At 47.1% G+C, this 19,858-nt stretch overlaps 2 protein-coding genes across 2 annotated transcripts in view; one reads left to right on the forward strand and one right to left on the reverse strand.

Moving 5' to 3' along the window:
• Positions 1–19,858, reverse strand: part of LOC144162584 (uncharacterized) — a 102,879-nt gene that overhangs the window by 31,269 nt on the left and 51,752 nt on the right. The gene's annotated exons all lie outside the window — the stretch shown is intronic.
• Positions 180–17,873, forward strand: LOC144162172 (uncharacterized). The gene is made up of 2 exons (XM_077692650.1): positions 180–305; positions 13,503–17,873. The coding sequence occupies exons 1-2, from the start codon at positions 180–182 to the stop codon at positions 14,751–14,753; spliced, it is 1,377 nt and encodes a 458-aa protein (XP_077548776.1). The 3' UTR covers positions 14,754–17,873.

Consider the following 19,858-nt stretch of genomic DNA (forward strand, 5'->3'; position numbering starts at 1 on the left):
CAGCCATGGTACTAAAACAACGACACACTCGTTTGCCAACGCCTCGCGCTAGAACTTAACGCGTACTGAAAAGAGTGTTAATAAATAAAACCAGTCCAAAATACCACCAAATAACCAATACGATTTACAAAACTAACCTAACTCAATAACTAACCTGACTATCCCACCTAATAACAGACATGATTGAAGAATTTGTGGAATGCTCCATGTACTGCTTCGGATGCTCTATGAGCCTCGTGCCAGCCGCGCAGATCCTGCCCCACGACTTTCTTCTAGAGGTCCGCTTTCACCTCATACCATTCAAGGTGAGCCCCGATCACCCACGCCAAAGATTCAACCCGATTCTTGTGGGACCACGCTTTCGCCGATCACTAGACTAACGCTACCTGGAAAGATCCCGGCTCGCTAGCAGCGGCGACGTCTGCCGCGCCAGATGCGCTCGCCTAACACCGCAACGCCCCGCGTTGCCTGGCGCACTCTCTCGCCGCCCCGACAAGCGCAGCCATGGCGGCCGCTATGGAATGCGTCGTAGAAGGCCTCCCCATCGACCCCGCCGTCCTGGACGAGCCGGGCTTCGTACGCATCAGCCGCAGACAGCTCGTGCACCAAGGCCACCCCACGCCTAACTCCCTTCACCCCCCCCCCCCCACGCTAAGCCCAAGCGTCACTAGTGGTGGTGCGCCGCCGCCACATCGCCGCAAACGCCGACCCGCCTAAAGCCGCCGCAACCAGCTGAGCCCCTTACTGCATACGACATCACGATCATACTCCGCCCTGAACAAGGCCCGGTACTACACTATCTTCGCACCATACCTCGCTGACATAATCCAAGCACAGGTGCAGGTACCCAGTACGCCTGAAGACCAACTCCGAATACACCACCGTTCCATCTTCATCATACTCAGCACCCCTTCCAAAGTAAGAGCCCATAAATACCTTGCCCTACCCATCGGTATCAAGACGCCACGTATCCCCCAGCCAACCATTTATCACCCCCCGCAACACCACCGTAGGCGTGCTCTTTGACGTACCGCCCTCTGACGACCAGTACACCATCCTACACAGTTTTGTGGACTACAAACCGGCTCTGCAAATTCTCGACGTCAAATGCCTGCACAATATGTTCAAATAATTTTGAACGGTGCCCTGGTTCTTTACAGGCTACGCTACAGAGCCGCTCTCCTCGCTGCTACCCCTTCAAACGCGTCTGAAGAATGTTCAACTGCTGGACCCCCTGACACAGGAGAGACGTTTGCCCAAACCTGCGACCTACCCCACTCTGCACCACTTGCGGCACCACCAACCCGGCCGAACAGCACCCCTGTAAGCCGTCATGCATTTTCTGCGGAGAAGGCCGCAGCATGGGAACAGCAGGCTGCGCCAGAAGGTTCCAGCCACGACGCATTCAGAAACCACCCCCAGACCGGACTTCCCAGTAGGACCGAGCCACAAACTCCGCAACTGCATCTGGCACGGCCCCCCTCACCCCTTCCCGCTCATCGAAGACCTACAGCCAAGTCCTCACGTCAACAGCAGGACCCAATAGCAGCTGCACTTCAACTCAGATGAAGTCCCGGAGTCTGCTCCCTCCCTCACGCAAGCATAACTACCACACCCACCGTCCCCTAACCATATGAAGCATTCATCAAGAAAATCCAATCCCTTCGAGCAGAGGTCACCCGCCTTAGGCAAGAAAACGCACTACTCCGCCAGCAGCAACACAGCCAATCCCAACCCCCCTTACTTCCCCGACTCCCCCCAGCCCAACCTCGACCCAACCACCATTCCTATCCAAACGCCACCTGTCAAACGCAAAGGCCCTTCGCCAGAAGAGGGTTATGACAAATCAGACAAAATGCCCCCCATTTAGCACAAGCTCTTGAGACACAACGAGAAGGGTACCTAAACCTCCATCAAACCATCGTAGCCACCCAGACAGCAATGCAAGACTCAATTACTACCCTCCATACGGAACTCCTTACATGCATGAAGGAACTACTACCTTCCAAATTCACCCCATCACTATCTGACCCTATCCACTCAGCCCCTCTCCCTAACGAGGATGACTTGGAAGAAGATATATGAAACCTACCACATCTGACAATGGAATATCAGGGGCTTCACCCACAAAAGAGCGGTCCTACAGACCCTCTTATCCACCCTGCCCACGCCTCCGGTAGTCATCGCGCTCCAAGAAACTGGCCCTTCTACTAAAGTCAAATTCCCTTGGTTTCAACCATTTCAATCACTGATTTCCGATCTATCGCCACGCTGGTTCACCGCAGCCTCCGCACAGCTCTAATCATCCTTCCCACCTCTCCTATTCCACATGTGCTAATCACCGTTTATCCACCCAAACCCCCACAGCCCATTCTGTACATCCTCAATATTTATCGCGCCACCAAAAACACTCACACACCTTCCCTACCCTCGTCAAAGCAGCCCTCCACGTGGCCAATAAAAACCCCCTGCTCATACTAGGCGACCATAATGCACCGCACCCCTCTTGGGGATAAGGCCACACCACCCGCAAAGGGCGCCTACTTTGGGAAGCAATCCAATCCCTCCACCTCACCCTCAAAACCGACCCCCACACCACCCCCGCATCGGCAACAGCGCCGAACGAGACACCACCCTAGACCTATCTCTCACCAGCCACCTCCCACACACCACGTTGCTACCCACCCCACAAAACCTGAGAAGTGACCACTACATCATCCAAACGACACTTCAGCTTTCTCATCGGCTATCACCTCCGATCACCCCTCACCACGTCACGGACTGGGACGCCTTTCGCGCCGAATGTGCCGAACTACCCCTCCCGAAACCTTTTCTGAATCGGGCCTAAACGGCTGGCTCGCAAAACTAATCAGCGTCAAGACGTCCCACGACGCCGCGGTCGACCCCGAAATACCCCTGCCCTTGCCGAACCCGAATGACGCACCTCTTGGAAGCATATCGTAGCATCGAACGTAGGTGGCACCCCCGCAAACACAGACGTATCCTGCGCCGCAAGCTTGCGCGCATCCAAACACAAATTCAAGAACATGCAGCAGCGCTCACCCAAGCTCACTAGTACCAAATATGCGACGATATGCGTGGTGGGCTCTCCATGAAACGCACGTGGGTGCTACTACGATATTTACTTGACTCCACCACTACCAAAGAATACACATCATCCCGCATTCATTCCCTTATCCTCACTTACCCTAGTACCGCCGCCCAGCTGCTCTCCGAACTTGGGTCCCAATACATCCCCCTCAGTACCACCTCTACTCCTACGGATACATACGCGGGCTTGCCTAACACCACCCTCGACGCCAACATCACCATCGCAGAGATCGAACACGCCATCACAGAAATTCGGCATCCAACAGCCCCTGGAGCAGATAACATAACTAATAAACTCCCACGTAATCTAGACTGAAGCACCCTCGACACCATCTTGAGCCTGTTCAAGCACCACTGGCGGTCTGGCACTTTCCCCACTTCCTGGCGCCATGCCGACATCTCCCTGATACCGAAGCCCAATAAAGCCGTAATAATAAATATATAATGAATAAATATAGAAAAAATAATAAATAAAATATATTTCATAACGGAACAGGGATAGACAAAAGTTTTTATTTAATGAGTCCAGACTACGTTTCACTCAGGACAGATCACTCCTGTAAAATAAAAAAAATAAGTTGTAGAACGGAATTGTTTAAGCATTCTTTTTCCCCAAAACTATTAGTGAATGGAATAAGTTACCCAGAAATGTTGTGACAATTGTGTCTAATGATGTATTTTCGTGTTCTTTGTAGTGTATCTTCGTTGAACATGACGAGTTTTGGCTTGTCATTATGCTTTAAGTGATATTTCTGTTCTGCGTGTATTTTGTATTAATTTCTACTTTCTCCTCCCCCCCCCCCTGTAATTCCCTGAAAAGGTGCTGCGGGTACTATGATAAATAAATAAATAAATAAAAAAAATCGAACAACTCTGACCGATACCCCTCACTGTCGGCAATTCTCTGTGGGTTCGGGTGTGACGTGCGGTAATTCCAACGGTTCCAAGTCAGCCCTACAACATTTGCAGCTTGGATTTCCAGCAGATAAATCTTGTCAACGCTTCCTCCGTGTCCTTCAGCAGCTAAATTAAAACTGGATTAGCGTTCGCTTCCAGTGGGTTTCTACCCATATCGCAGTGCTTGGAAACGAAGCCGCAGACAAGTTGGCCCGTAAAGCGACATCTTGTACTCGTTTTTCAAACTAGCTCCAGCCGAGCGTCGAATCGTAAAGACCATAATTAAACAACACTTCAAATCTCTTTGGCGCCCACAACACCAACCTTCTGTTACCAAAGGAATGAAGAGGACAGAGTCACCCTTACTGCTCCGCTTCCAGACCAACTCAGGGCGGACACCCGCGTAGCTTCATCATCTGACCCTTGTCTGCTCATCTCTGTGCGCAACGTGTTGTGTAACAGGTGATATCAGACATTTCCTTATGAACTGCCGATAGCCTGCAAGGGAGAGGTTAGCATTGCTTATTAAGAAACTTCGTAAGAGGGCTGTTCCGCATGACTCTTTGGGTGATATAATGTTTTCTATAGAACAGTAGATAGCCAGGAGAGATATTTTGCGCCTGATCCTCGGGTTTTTAAGTGACGCACACCTCAGTGACTCCTGGGGATTTCCCCCGCATAGCGGCAAGAAGCTGTTTAACGGGGGAGCAATTGCCGGCATATCACGCAAGGCTAGATTGACCCGTTAATTAAACATCATCACCACCACCACCATGGGCTGTATCGAAATAAATACGAGCTTTAGTTGCTCATATTCATTTTAGTGACAGTTATTCTTTTTATGACCAAATCAACACCCCCAGAGCCGCACGCGCTAGCGGCTGTAACGACGGAAAATTTGGCTTGCACGAGGCTCAAAACTATATTGCTACCATGAAAAATGAGAGATTACAGGACCACTGTTAATATACCGAAAAACGGCAGATGTAGAGGCAGATGTAGGCCCTTTCCTGCATAGACATTGGAAATCTTCATTACGCTGAGTGCTGTGAAAAGGGACCAGTCGAAGAATACATCTTTTTCAACCAAAAACGCATGCCTGCTTTGTAAAACGAGCTTTGTTTTCTCGTAATCTCACGTTGTCATACTCCCATCCATTTACTTCGAAATCCACAAGGAGACAGGGAAGGGATATCTCGTTTAGAGTGGGTTTGAAGCCAATAATACCGCGTTTTTTATCTAGGATGTTTCCGATTATTTGTACCTAATTTTTATCTCTACTCTTATAACAAATATCGGATATAACGAACTACTTTAGCGCCTTGATACTACTTCGTTAAAGCAAAGTTCGTGAGTTGGAGTGTTTTTTTTTTGGAGTCAAATAATTCGCAATAAAACAAAAAAAGTACCTTTGCTTATATTCGAAAGTCGATTGTGGTTTTCATCAACCAGTAAAAACGAAGGGCACAGTCATTCCATAACCAAGCACTAAATATATAACAAATTATGCAACTATTTTTGAAGCTATGTAAGACACTTTCGCGAAACCTTGCAACATTGCGAAATTAAAAAAAAAATGCTCGGGGTAATACAGTCCGCTTACGTGCTTTAGTGGCAAAAGCCTGGGGATACTTATTATTTTGTAGTGCTACATCCATTTTCGCCCCTTTCTTCGCCTTTATTTGTTTGTTTTTTGGCGCGAATTACGCCTGCAAGCAGACAAGCCGCAGCATCCCTAGGGTCCGGGTTCTGCGTGGCCATGTAAATGTTTTTCTTCAAGCTTCATTTTTCTGCACTTCTACTTGATAAATGGGTGCGCGAAAAAAGAAATTCAACTCAATTCAATTTCAATTTATTCAAGACAATCCTCATAATCAGTTTGTTTTCGGTGGCGTCACTGTAGGCAGAATTAACTCCTGACGGGGCCACGACACCCATTCAACAACTGGAGACAGCCCATCATGCAGTGAGCTAACTGTGAGCATAAAAATATTGGAAAACGAAATCAAATTACTCAACTACGCACAAAACATGCCGATACACTACAACAGTAACACAGCGGGAAATTCCTTTTGAAAACATTTCAAATTTTCGAAATTCAAATTTATTCAGAAATGTACAAGAGCGTATTAAGATTGGGGGAATTTGCAGGAGGAGGTCCCAAGGTTTCCGAACCGCAGGCGGGACCTCCTATGCTAGATGTTTTGGAGATAAGTAGTGAGCACACTACAACCAGTAAATATTGCAGACGTTATACAAATCTTATAAAACGTCGTGTAAGGATGAGATAATATAAAAAATACAACACATTGTGGAAAAAACTGAAATATTGAAATAAATTGACAACAGAACAAGCAGTGAAAGATATCACACAAGTAGAATATTTCTAGGATTTACTGGTGAGCAACTAAGAACATTTTCAATTTTCTTTTGAAAGATTGAAGTGATCTGACTACCTTTATTTTCAGGGGTACGTCGTTTCAACAAAATAAAGCAGAAAAAAGTAGACTAACTTTGCCATAATTAGGCCTTACCTTGGGCAATAACAAGTTCTGTCGATAGGAAAATCTAGTGCAATTAGGGTTGGATAACATGTGGCGAGGGAAAGCGTCAACATCTAGGAGGCTATGCAGCATTTCAAAAAATAGAACTCCAACGCTATACAAGTACATCTTTGGCAAATGTAATATGTTAAGTTGAATAAAGATAGGAAGAGATGGTGACATTTTTCGGGAAAACGTTATTATACGAATTGCTTGTTTTTGAAGTTTTTGTGTAGATGAAAGGTTATGTTTATACGATCGACCCCACGATGTGATGCAATAGTTCAAGTGGCTATGAATAAATGCATAATATAAATCCAACAGAATTTTCGTATTGAAGTACAGTCTAGCTCTAAGAAGCGCTCGAATGCCAAATGATATCTTTTTGCAAATGGAGGAGATTTGGCATTGGAACCTTAGGTGAGTGTCTACAATAACACCTAAAAAGGGTGTTTGGTTCCGCAGTAGAATGGAATTGTGACCTATATGGAGGCAAAGGTTTGTTTGCAATTTTTTCGGGGAGTGAAATGCCATTATGGACAATTCGGACGAGTTAATAGATAGTCTGTTATCAGCACCCCAATTTTGAAGGGAAGATAAATCCTTTTGCAAATCATAAATGAATACCTCTGCATCAGGGTTGTTTGAAAAGATGGTGGTATCGTCGACGTATAGAATGCATTTCGAGCGCGTGAGGCACTTTGGTAAATCATTTACGGAAGTACGGAATAAAAGCGGCCCTAAAACAAAGCCTTGGGGGGACGCCTTCGCTTGGCCTTATTTAGCAATACGGATAATATATTGCAATATGGTGTGTACCTGGTTTTGAGGTGATTGTTAAATGGTTGGCGCTTAGTTTTTTTATACAGGTTGTCTTTTTTCGTAAAGAACATAACAAGCCATTCGACAGCCAAGGAAAACGACGGGCGTGGTAACGTCGATTGAACACCTGAAAAGTAGTGGACGAGTCAATGGCTGATGTGAGTGGTTTCACAAAGCATTTGCACGGCAATTTCAGGATCTTGTGTATCGAGTATCGCCGACCAGTCAGTATCTGATATAATCCGTGTGTATTCATCCGCATGAAAAATAGTTCTAAAGCATGGGTTGATGATAGCAAGAACCAACAGGTTAGCGGTCATAAAGACAGGGTAATGATCAGTAACTTCAGTTTGAATTACGCCTTCTTCAGAGAAGCCACTGGAATTTGTCAGCAAGTGGTCAATCAAGGATTGGATGCCATTATTAGGAGATATGGTAGGAACGTTAATAAGACACTGAAACCCATAGCTGTAAATGCAGGTGATGTATTCCAGGGTATCGTGGTTTGAATCATCGAGAAGATTAATGTTAATGTCACCGAAAATAAAGACGTTTTTTTTTTTCACATGAAAGTTGGTGAAGTATGTCCGAGAGTGTACTTGAAAAATTGAAGGATAAGAGGAGGGAGATCGATACATAGCGCCACAGACGACATTGGAATGATTACCCTTTAAAGATGATGCTTCAAATTCGACCCATACCTATTTACAAGGAGGAACATTTAAATAAATATCGAAACGCCGTTGATGCGCCACGCCATTCAAAACATAAATAGCTGAGCCTCCGTACGCGCTACCGTCACGATGACCGTATTCCTTTTTGTAGCCTGGAATATTAAAACTATCCTTGTAATGGACAGAAAGCCAAGTTTCTGAGAAGTAGATAACGGAAAATCGCTGAAGAAACGAGTGGACAAACGTTGAAATGTCGTAGTTCCTGCGCAGGCTTCGGGCGTTAAAGTGAATTCCGGAAAAGCAAGTAGTATTGATTAAATGGAGGCGTATCGATGAAAGTTGAGACATAGATTTTTTTTTAGACATGCCCTCAATAAAGGAATCATTTTTCCAGCAGAAGCAAAGTAATTTACACCAACAAGTGAAAAAGTAAACAGACAATCAGAACAGAAATCATAAATGACCATAAGGGGCCCACACAGTTACGACGTTTTCATTCAATATAAACAAGACAAAACCGTACGGTACTAAATCAATTTTCCGCAAGGAAGAGAGCTTTCATAGTTTCTTTTAGAGCTATGTTTTGAAACATAGGTATGTAAGTGATCTAACATAACACGGTACTGACTCAGTTGCCCGGGTATTTGAGAAACTAATCGATGTTATCCATAAACTGTCCTTGAATATGGTTTCGCGATTAAGTTTGTTGTTAATTCATACGGGCTTTGGGTTTTATGAAACTGGGTGTTAAATTTGTTTGTCACGTTAGTACTTACGATATATTTCTAAAGACAGCTGATACCTATATATTTTACTCATAATTAGTATCCCATTCACCTCGAAGTATGGCGTACAACTCTCTGGTAACAATATGTTATCTATAGCCCACACCGCCCGTTTTTGTAACGAAGAAAGGTAGTTTACGTTTGTCTGTGTTGTAGTGGACCACACAAAGCCACAGTAACGTAGTCGAGCAGGGACAAGTGCATAAAAAGTCTGCCGTTTAATTTTATTCGGAAGATACTGTCGCAGTCTATTCAGTGCCCCTACTGCTCGAGCAAGGTCTTTCCGCAAAGCGTCTACATGTGGCATCCAGGACAACGACATGGTAAAAAGCGCACTAGACGGGTGCAGAAGAAAAAATCTCTCACCTCCCCTCGCGGGAACCGCTGTGTAGATGCGACGCATAGGTGGTTCACGTTTCAGCGTTGGACAGCGGAGGAACGGCGCTTGAACGATGGAGCGGAGCGGCTCAGGCACCGCGTTTTATTCTCTCTTTCTCGCGTGAGTTGAGACGTGGGGGCGCCACCTGCTCCGGCAACCGGAAAGCGCCCTTTCGGGTTTCCGGTACGGGCGAAGCGCTTGCTTCGGAGTGCTTGTGTTGTGGCCGTGTCAATCCCGTTCGCTGAGTTTTTTTGTTCGATTGTGTTGCTTTAGAAGAATATATGGGTGACCCAGCGCAACTACCGCGCCTAGGCCCCTGCTGTGTAGTCCCTGGGTGCAGCAAGCGTTCAGGGGCGAACCTGCTGTCCGCGATTCGGTCGTTTCGGTTCCCGAAAGATCCGTCACGGAGAGCCGCTTGGGTGCAGGCGGTTCGACGGGACAAGTGGCTGCCGAACGACAGGAGTGTAATCTGCTCCGCACACTTTATCACAGGTAAGACACCCGGATTTGTTGTGCCTATGGGCTGGCGCCTCGTAGGCGTTGTGAAATCTCTCCCCCGACCCGAGACTGTTTAGTGCGCTTCGGGACCTTCCGCCTCGCGGCCCGAAAACGTGCGTCGTGGTATGCGCACCACCGCTCTCCTGAAGCTCGGCGTCAGGCGTCGTGAATTCGGCGTACTCGCTCGCCAACGCGCCCCGGCAGCGTGCGCGTCGACCGGGTGCTGGTGGAGTTGTGCTGGTGTAGGCAAGAGAATAGGACGCAGGAGGTGTAGTTAAACACATGAAAATTTACAAAGTGCAGGGGGAGAAAATAGTATGCAAGGGCAGGAAACGGTGAGAGAGTTCGGGCCGCGCGCCGGCGAGCGAGTGCGGCAATGTCACGACGCCAGCATTTGTTGCCGAGCGTCATGAGTACGGCGCGCACATATCACGTCGCCCTTTAAAGGGGCCCTGAAAGGCATTTTGAGCACACTAAATGAACTAGCGCAATCGCTAGATTGGGTCGCCAACGTCACCTGTGCCAAGTATTACTCTTTTACGCGCAGCGGAAAGCTCACACTTTTGTTGCAAAGTTTGTCGCTTTTTTCTCACCCTTTCCTTCGTGTTTTTGGACGCCGCCATCTTCACATGTCTACATCATCGATTCCCAGATGTTCGTCATGAGCTAGACATCCTGCTATTGGGCGGCTTTTTCACGCACTTCCGGCAAAGAGATGAGTCGTCTGCTCAGCGTCGGCTCGCCGGCTGATCTGCCAGCGGAGTGCCGGAGTGCTTTGACATTTTACGACAAACGAAACAAGTGTAAACAAACGCTTAACCGTTCGTATTGAATGCAACACGGCCATAACACGACGTGGATTTTATCTTACGTGAGTACGTACCATAAAGAAAGTCCCGTGGCACTTCTTTGGTGCAATCGCAGAGAACGCCCTGAGCCGAATGCCCGGGTTTGACGCGTACATTTTATTCAACTTCAAAACAATCCAGAGATGCGTTTCGAACGAACGCAACGTCACAACATGCGTTGCAAGTCTGAACCGCGATTGACAGACGATGAGTTGCCTCCTCCTGCCCGTCGTAAATTCGGCACTCACCTCACACCCGGTTTGCGGGGACGAGCAGCAAGTCACAACTCTGGCGCGCAAGCGAGAAGGCTTTTAGCCAGGCACACTGCACATACCCCATGCGAGGTTGAGTGGTACGTCGTTCGAGAAAGATAATCCAGACTATGGGAAGCACTATCCACCCGCAGAAGTACAATGTCGCATTTCATCGCGAAACGAACGCGTCCACAACACACAGGAGGCGATGCACACACACACACACACAGCTTCGGTCGCTGCATTGGCTTAGCTGCAAGCTTCGTTCGGACAATCAGCGATGCTACGACGATACAGAGCTGCGTGAGGACGACGTGCTAGCCACTTCACGTATTTAAAAACACAGGGGCAAAGAACTAGGTTCATCGGAAGCAAAAAATCTTTCCTCCATTATAGTGCCTGAAATATACTGGCTAGTGTGCCGAGGGCGAGCTCCAGGCGGGCGCCGGGAGCGATGTACGCGGCCGTCTGCCGCTTGGGGCGCTACCGTGCGGGAGTGTGCGCGTTCATCCGGCCCGAGCAGATCGCGCGGTACCTCCGAGCTGCGTAGCAGACGGCAGCGGCAGAACTTTCCATTCCCGCTTGCGACGAAAGCGAGCGAAAGCGACGGGAATTCTGTCGCGCAACCAAAATTTGTCCCGACCATTCGACAAAAACGATCGTCGCGCGACAAAGCGACGGAATTCCTGCCGCTGTCACTCGCTTTCGTCGCAAGTGCGAACGGGCCTTTATGCGCAATCTCCGCCCCACATAAAACAAGCTCTTGCTTGTCGCCTGAGCATACGGTTGATATCTGACTACGTTACACTGTGCTTGCCAGTGTATTTAAACGATGTCACTAGGTTTGAAACGTACGCGCTCGGCGTGCAGCTTTGTAAACGCAAGCGGTTTCACATACGCACGCTATTTTGCTGCTAATAGAGTTTTAGTACAGCGTTTGTGGCCTTTGCATACGCTAAACGCTAAATTTTTGCGTCCCGCTACGTGACACCGCGATGGGAGTTTTAGTAGAGCGTCTCATCAGTTTCGCGTAGCGACACACTAATGCATACGGCGCCATCTGTCAAATGTTTTCCGAAATGTCTCGCCGGCTGATCTGCTAGCGGAGTGCCGGAGTGTTTGGACATTTTACGACTATCCAAACAAGTGCAAACAAACGCTTTACCGTCAGTGTTGAATGCAACACATGGGTGCAGCTTGTCAGAACACGGGTTCTCGCTGATCGAGTGCAGCGTTGGTTTGCTCTTCGTCTTCACGTTCATCGCCGCTGATAAAGCGATCCGATCCGGCGCGTTTTGTGCACGGGTTCTGTGTCGGTTGAAAATGTCTTTTTTCACATGCCGCCGGTAGTAGGTATTACAACCACCGCAAAATAACACCCGGCACCAGCGGGGCCACATCTGAGACCGCGCTTTTTGGATAAACAGTGCGCGGTGCACCAAAGGGAACGAGCGCACGATTCTCCCCACGCGGCTGCGAGTTCGCCGCCGATACCAACTGCAGCTACGTTCACCGCGAAAGGGCAAGGCCAGGCCGCACACATGCGGCCAGGTCATTCGTTCGCTTTTCCAGCCTGTGTCCATGGTGTCTACAGAGATGAAAAAGCCGAAAGAGCTGGCCCGTAGCAGACGGCAGTCTGTGGGAGCGCAATAGCGGAAGCACGTCACCGCTGAGGAGCGGAGCATCATGGGAGGGGAGGCCAACAGCGAAGAAACAGTTGAAAGGAGGAGGAAATACGGCGCGACGATAATTCGCGGTTTTTGATTTACGATTTCTCAGCTAATACTCATCGCTTTAACAAAATTCTTGCAGGAGGAGATTGCTAATACATTGCTTTATTTGGTTACATGTACATCCATGCATCGGCGGAAGGCATTTCAGGACCCCTTTAACTTAGAGTTCACGGAGAGTTCATAGAAGCATAGGGTTCACGTACGTGGAAATTTAAGGTGAAATGCGCGCATGTGGCTCGGAGGGAATTGAGTCTTGGGGTGGGGAGGGGGGGGCGGGGATTTCACAACGCCTTCGACGCGCCTGCTTTTTTATGTTTTGGATATTGAAAAGAAGGGTGTCCCGATAACTTAGATGAAGTCTATTCGAAACGGTCTTGCGCATTTTGGAGCAGTTTTACACGCCAATTGGTGTTGCTTTGAGCGTTTAGAATCCATGTGTAGCGAGAGGCGACAGCGAACGAAAAAACGAAGCCCGTGGTCGCGAGGATCGAACGTGACTTGCGCGCGCGAGCTGAAGATTGATGGGCCACTGGCAAACCAGACTGCATCTCACGATCACATCTTTTTGTACTTTTTGTTAGGCAGTATAATAAGAAAATTGAACTCCCTCATTGCTACATACTTCCGCCCAGAACCAGTTTGCGGATATACATCAATAAATACCACGCAGCTGTCTGGCCGTAGAGAACTGGCGAGATCATATTTCCTATTTTTAAACTTCATTACAACGTCTTTTATCTGCAAAACAAGCAAACCGGATAATTCTGTCTGTAATTTTTTTTTTGCCTACCGCGTCGTGAAGTGTGGGCAGCTGCAAATTTTTTTAACGAGAACGTGTTTATTTTGCTTCATGTGACACTCTCAGGAGCAACTGTTACAGCATTTTTTTTATATTGCAGGTTGTCCATCCCAGGACCCTACACATCCTGACTATGTGCCCTCGATTTTCCCTTTCAAGGCTCCAAAAGATGTAGCAAAGAAGGTTGCTCGTCACGGTCGACTTCAGGAACGTCTGAAGCGACAGAAGGAACACGCCCAGTCAACAGACAGAGCTATTGCTACCAAGGAGTCAGAGTGCAGCCATAAGGAACTTCCCTGCGCAGAAGAGTCAGCAAGAGCTGATTCAGGTACGAACACCGAAGTGACAGGTAGTCAACTTGAGACCCTGCTGCAAGAAAATGAGAGCCTCAAGAAGGAAGTGTGTGACCTGAAGAAAGAGCTCACAAAGACGACAGAAACATTGAGGGGCTTCAAAGCTTGTGATGAAAATCTTCAAAGAAGCCTTGAAAGCAACACCCCCACGAAAGATGCTTTGACAGATGATGTTCGTGTAAAATTCTACACCGGACTTGTGTCACGGAACATGTTCTATTCTCTCCTAAGCTTTGTCTTGTCGTTCTGGAAGCCCGACACACAGACATTTCTCGAGCCAGAGGAGCAGCTTGTCATGGTTCTGATGAGATTGCGACTTGGGCTGCTTACCGAGGACCTGGCATGTCGTTTCCGAATTCCATCATCAAGCGTGAGTGTGATCTTTCACAGATGGTTGGACATACTATCATCCAGTCTGGGCAAGCTCTTGATTTGGCCATCACGAAAAGCTATCTGCCGCAACCTTCCTGATGTGTTCTGTGACCCGGTTTTTAAGAACGTTCGATGCACAGTTGACTGTTCTGAAATCTTTATCCACAAGCCATCATTCATGTCGGCAAGGAGGCAAACCTTCTCCCAGTACAAGCACCACAACACGGCCAAGTTTTTAGTAGCTGTGTCTCCAGCAGGTGCAATCACATTCATTTCCAAAGCGTGGGGTGGGCGTGTCTCTGACAAAGAGCTCACTGCGAAATGCGGAGTGCTGGACAAGATTGATGAGGGCGACGTCATCTTGGCTGACAGAGGATTCAAGTGTGAGGAACTCCTTGCAGCCAAGGGTGCCTCAGTGCTGATGCCGTCCTTCACCAAGGGGAAGAAACAGCTGTCAGGCAAAGAAGTGGCCCTGTCAAGGAAGCTTTCCCGGGCTCGGATCCACGTGGAACGCACCATTCAGAGGTTGAAAACCTTCCGCATCTTTCAAATGATCCTCCCCATCTCGTACGTAAAGAAGGCTGGGGATGTAGGGCTCAGCACTATCGACAAGACCTTGATTGTGTGCTCCGCACTGGTGAACCTGCAAACCCCCGTCATCGCTGGAGTGGGCCAGAACGGCTGACAATTCTGGAACGCCGTGGCTTCCAGTGTGTGTAAGCGGACAAAGCTTTCTGTGATCTATTTCGAAGAGATAATTCCTTATGGTTCCTGTTTTTCACATTTTATTGTTATTATATACGACTTCCATTATGAAATTACAGTGAATGTGCAAGCGAGCTGGTGGTAGTTAATCATAATGTTCAAAACCTGAGACTGAGGCAATAACGGAAGAGAACATTATGGAAGGTTTCTTAGACGGCAGATGGGTCCATATTAAAGGGACATGACTAGTTCTGGCCGAAGCGGGCTGAGCACTACGACCTCAAAATGACACGTCATGAACCCCAACCTGTTTTTTTTATATTCCACAAGAGAGTGAGCAGTCTCCGTGCAAACTTTTCTTCCTTGCTGCTGAGCTTTCTTTTGCATACTATGTTTTAAGGCCAGAAGCTAAGAGTCAACCAGTATGTCCTGCACTCCAGTGTCTCATGTTTACTTGTTATAAATCTTGTTTTGTGTACTGTGGTCTGAAGATTGAAATCACTCAGCATATCTAGTGGTTCTCAGTGCGTCTTGCATTGTTCAAATTTGGCTTTTTCACAATGAAAGAGTATTGACGTGAATAATGATTCATAACAAACCAATTCAGGTGATCAAAAAACTGCCTGTCATATGTTCCTACATTACTGGCATGCAAACAAATCTCAGGGCACATACAATTTTAGCAGCTTACATTCAATGGCTACGAAATTCGTGCCAAAGCTGCTTTTGAGTGAGCAGAAAGAGCTTTACTGTCTTGCGTAACATACTGTAGTACAAGATTTCTTGGACAAGCATATATTTCAGGTTCGACATCACAGGCACATTAACAGTGGCAAAGCATTTTAGGCGATAGCATAAGGAGCTCGCGTAGCAGGAAAGCGGTGGCAGTGTACAAGTGAAGTTCCAATTGGTCGACAGGGTCATGACACACACCTGCTCCAACTGTTATACCACAAGCAAGGCGGCACCATCTAGTAGCGTAGAGGGCAACCAGGAAAGCCCCGACCGTCTCTGGCTGCTTTCTCTGCCACAGACGGTGGTACATGTGTAATTACTAATGCTCTTAATTCCAAACCGTTCTCCAAGTTTGGTGGCTTGCTTTCGAATCACCGGTGACATCAAGGCTCATCATAAAGCAGAAATGCAGAGTCCACCAATGCAAACTGCAGTTATCACCTGTATCTTTGTTACAGTGCTCCACGTTAAAGAAGAAGAGCAAAGTAAAGCTCAGAAATCACTCGTGATAGGAAACAATGGCAGAGATAAATCAAAATAATTGTTAGCCATTCCTATCACGTTTGGTGAATTGTAGGCATGGGCAAATAGCAGATTTTGGGTTTGAGTTGAAACGAATAATGATTTTCTCGAATAATTTTAAATCAAATAGTACAACAAACACCACAAGACTATCTATTAGAAGTACTGCAATTGTTAATTTCAAGTTTTTCTGCAGTGCCTGTGCATTTGTATGTTCTAGTACTTTTGTTTCTTTAAGTACCAGATATGTACTGGTACCCCAGTTCCAAACGTGTACTGAGGTCGAGAACACGACATGGTTGAAATGGTTGGGAGCTTGCGGCACGTGGCTGGAAATCCAAGCCAAATTATTGGGAGAGGTAAAGTAATTCAACATTGTTGAATACTTAAAATCGATTCGGAGCGAATGCTGAATACAACAAAATTTGATAGGGCATTCGTAGTAACCAAATATCCGCCCATCTCTAGTAAATTGCCATATTGCCATTCTTTCTTTTACACACACCTACTTTTTGTGATAAGGTTGCAAGTTTGTTTGCGTCTGTCAGCTCGCTCTGTCAGCTTCACGAGGACAAGTATTGACATCAACACCAGTTCAGATGTAAGCCACCAGTCAAGCATCCATAAAAAAAAAGTGTTTGCATGCACGTATTGAAACCTGCGGGGCTATGCGTGTGTTTCAAAGGACCAAACATTTACACACTCACCAAAGAGACAAACAAAGAAATCTAGAAACTGAACTAAACTGTGACAAGGGATGGCACAAAGTGTGCACTAAGCATGAATGTTTTGGGGTAAGTTACCAGCAGTATAGGAGAGAGAGAGAGAGAAAAAATTTTTATTTCTCCAGCAGAGGCTGATGTGTGGGCGTCGCCCCGTGGAAGGCGTCCCTAGTCCAAAAAAACATTTAGAGCACGTCTTCCCTCGGGCATGACAGTGAAAAAGTTCTGTTAAAATGAGGCAACACTGAACAAGTCGATGACCGGTGGTCTGTTGGTATGGCCAAAAACAAAATGCTAGCCTACACACATCATTCATAATGAGATCACTGCAGTGTAAAAAGACAGAACTATTCCTTATCTTCCCCGATGCAGTCCTGACAATCTGAACAGACCCAAACCTTGGGCCTCCGTTTTAACCCCAAGCACTTTAAATGAGCTACTGCTCCGCATGCACTGCACTGCACTACAGCGCCAGCTTTTGCTCCTTTACAGACGCAGGACCTCTTTGCAGTTTCGAGCTTCTTCTGCAAATCCTTAGAGTGAAGCTCTGGAAACACATGGCTAAAAAAAAAATCTCTGCCTTTGCAACTGCTGCACTCCAGAAAATAGCGTTGAAACATATAGTCTCAACATTAATGTCGGCACCAGTGTACACCACAAAAAAGGCTCTCTCTACACCACTCAGCGCCATCTCTGCCTGTACTTGAGCATAATAGTGGTGAGTGGTGTGAAGCTGCAGCTCCTTTGTTAAATAAGATGGCAGCTTAGTAGCAGGGTCTCGCAGCTTCTTGCCCTTGCACGTTGAGGGGCACTTGATCTCTAACACTGCTTTAGCACAGCACGAACGTGTAACGAGACCGTCAGGTGAGGCTCCCAGGAAGGGCTTCTCAGGACAGACAAAGAGGCCTGTTTTCTCTACTTTAAAGTTCATGTGATTTTGTTCCTCGGATACGACGAATGCCCTCCGAGCATCACCCTCAGTCTCATTTCCATGTCTTAGACTTGCTACGTCAGGAGCCTTGACATAGCCCATAATCTCCGACGCAATGCCTTCCTGTCCAGTACGGGATGAAAGGACCCTCCCAAGGATTGAGGCAGTTATCCTTCCTTGTCTTTGCTCGAACCAGGCTTTACACTGGGCCTGACCTCGCGTGCCCACTTCTATCTGCCCACACTGCAGGGTAGCCAGTTGCGAACCCCGTGCCGACACTTCATCATGAGGGGCATACATTTCTACAACGGAGTTCGGAAACGTGGCACTGGCTGCTGGGAGATCTCCGTCGGCTGGGAGATCTCCGTCTGAGTCGCTGCAGGTATCCGTATCCTCGCTGTCCGTCACCGGAGAGAGCAGCAGGGTGCTTGGAGCTATTTCCTGAGAAAAAAGAAAACCCTTTAACGCACACTGCTTTCACAACTACTATTGTGGACAAGCAGCTACACAATGGGCAGTCATAAAGCTAATTAATTGGTAACAACTTCTGTTGCGGGACAAGTGTACGTCTCCTTAGACTCTGCTCTCAAAACATCAATTACTATTACCCAGCTTCAACAATGTTTGGGGAAGAACATCTGTCCTTTATATTGCCTCCACTAGCGCAAAGGCTATGCTGAACACCAGTGGCGTAAAACGAGAGCACAAGGCACGTCACATGATTGCCTGTTATGGCTGTGAGCGTCAGGATCCATTCCACATAGCATTGACCGAAATGGAAAAATTGTTGCACCAGGCATGAAAGCAAGATTTGGTATTGGGGGGACCTACCGACATCTCAGAGTCACAAGCAAAGCGCCATTTTCCTTTTCCGAAAACGACAGCAGTACAGTAAAATCTCGTTAATCCGAACTCACGCCCCGGTCCCGGCACAGCCCTGTATATTACAATGGGGGAAAACGCCTGATAATTCGAACACATTGGCGTCTAGAACAGTTAATTCGAACTATGATCCCCTGATTTCCATCGCTCCTGGAAGAAAAAGTCGGCCCAGAGTGACTACAATGTGTTGCAAATACAAACCAAACCAAATTTACTAAGACTCAAAAGAACAAAACAGAAAAACAACAGCGTGGCGTGCACTACGCTCCTGCAACAGTGTATTTCGCTTCTACAGAGGGCACTGAGCACCCGGTGCCAGTGCTCCGGCGCATGCCATTATTACTTACAAAACATAATTTACGAAATTATCTGCCACAAACGTGTCATAATGCCTAATTCACGATAATGAGTCCAGGGGTGGCTTCTTTGGTTCTGCCTGCGCAGTGTGGCGTGATGTCCATTCATCAATTCTAGCGCCCTCCCACTAATTCGAACTCCGCTTAATTTGAACAATTTTATGGTCCCCTTCGAGTTCGAATTAACGAGCTTTTACTGTAGTAGTAGGGGCACGCCGACAACAAAATGCTATGAATGGGAAGAAAAAGGGACCGAGCAAAAATATTTCAGGGTGTTCCTTCGCTATGAGCCTGCCAGGAGCACTCTCGTTAACATTCCGCAATCGACTGTTGTCAACCGCCCGCATTTGAATTGCACACAGATGGACTGCACTGATGTAATTTGGTCATCCATACCAGTAGCATAGTGGCCGCCAGTGTATTTTTATGATTGTAATTTTACACTATCAAGTCGGCAGACAACAACAGTACTGCAGAGTGACCTAATGAGAGCCATGCACATCTTCATGAGCAACTTATTATGAACAGCAGGGGGCGACAGGTCACCATAAAACTGATCGTAATGCGCACATGCGTTGCTCTTTTTATTAATTAACTATATTGTTACTTTCATTAAACTACTGAGCTCGACAGGCTGTGAAATTAATGCCGCCTGACCAGCATGACTCATGATCACTGAAAATCGTTTTGAAATTAGAGCTTATTGCTAGCATGAATGCTGTGCTGTCATCCACAGCCCTTCTGTTCGTGAATTGGCCATAAGGACAACAGATGATTCTGCAGGGCACGCATAAGCTTCCAAATGACAGCGTAAACAGGTAAAAGATAAAAGTAAGAGTCGCAGGTAGCAGACAAGATCAATGGAATGAGGCACACAAGACAATCCACTACACGAATGTTTGCCTCCTGTGGAGTGTGGCTACAAGCTTTGCACTGT

This window comes from Haemaphysalis longicornis, unplaced genomic scaffold (assembly GCF_048455015.1).
Source record: "Haemaphysalis longicornis isolate Haplotype H1 unplaced genomic scaffold, Haemaphysalis longicornis Haplotype H1 scaffold_12, whole genome shotgun sequence".
NCBI classification, from domain to species: domain Eukaryota; kingdom Metazoa; phylum Arthropoda; class Arachnida; order Ixodida; family Ixodidae; genus Haemaphysalis; species Haemaphysalis longicornis.

Bases quoted from the DNA above. Each gene is read 5' to 3' on its own strand.
- LOC144162172 (XM_077692650.1), top strand. From the start codon at position 180: ATGATTGAAGAATTTGTGGAATGCTCCATGTACTGCTTCGGATGCTCT. The intron at 306-13,502 runs GTGAGCCCCGAT...TTCCCTTTCAAG, and splicing joins TTCACCTCATACCATTCAAG to GCTCCAAAAGATGTAGCAAA.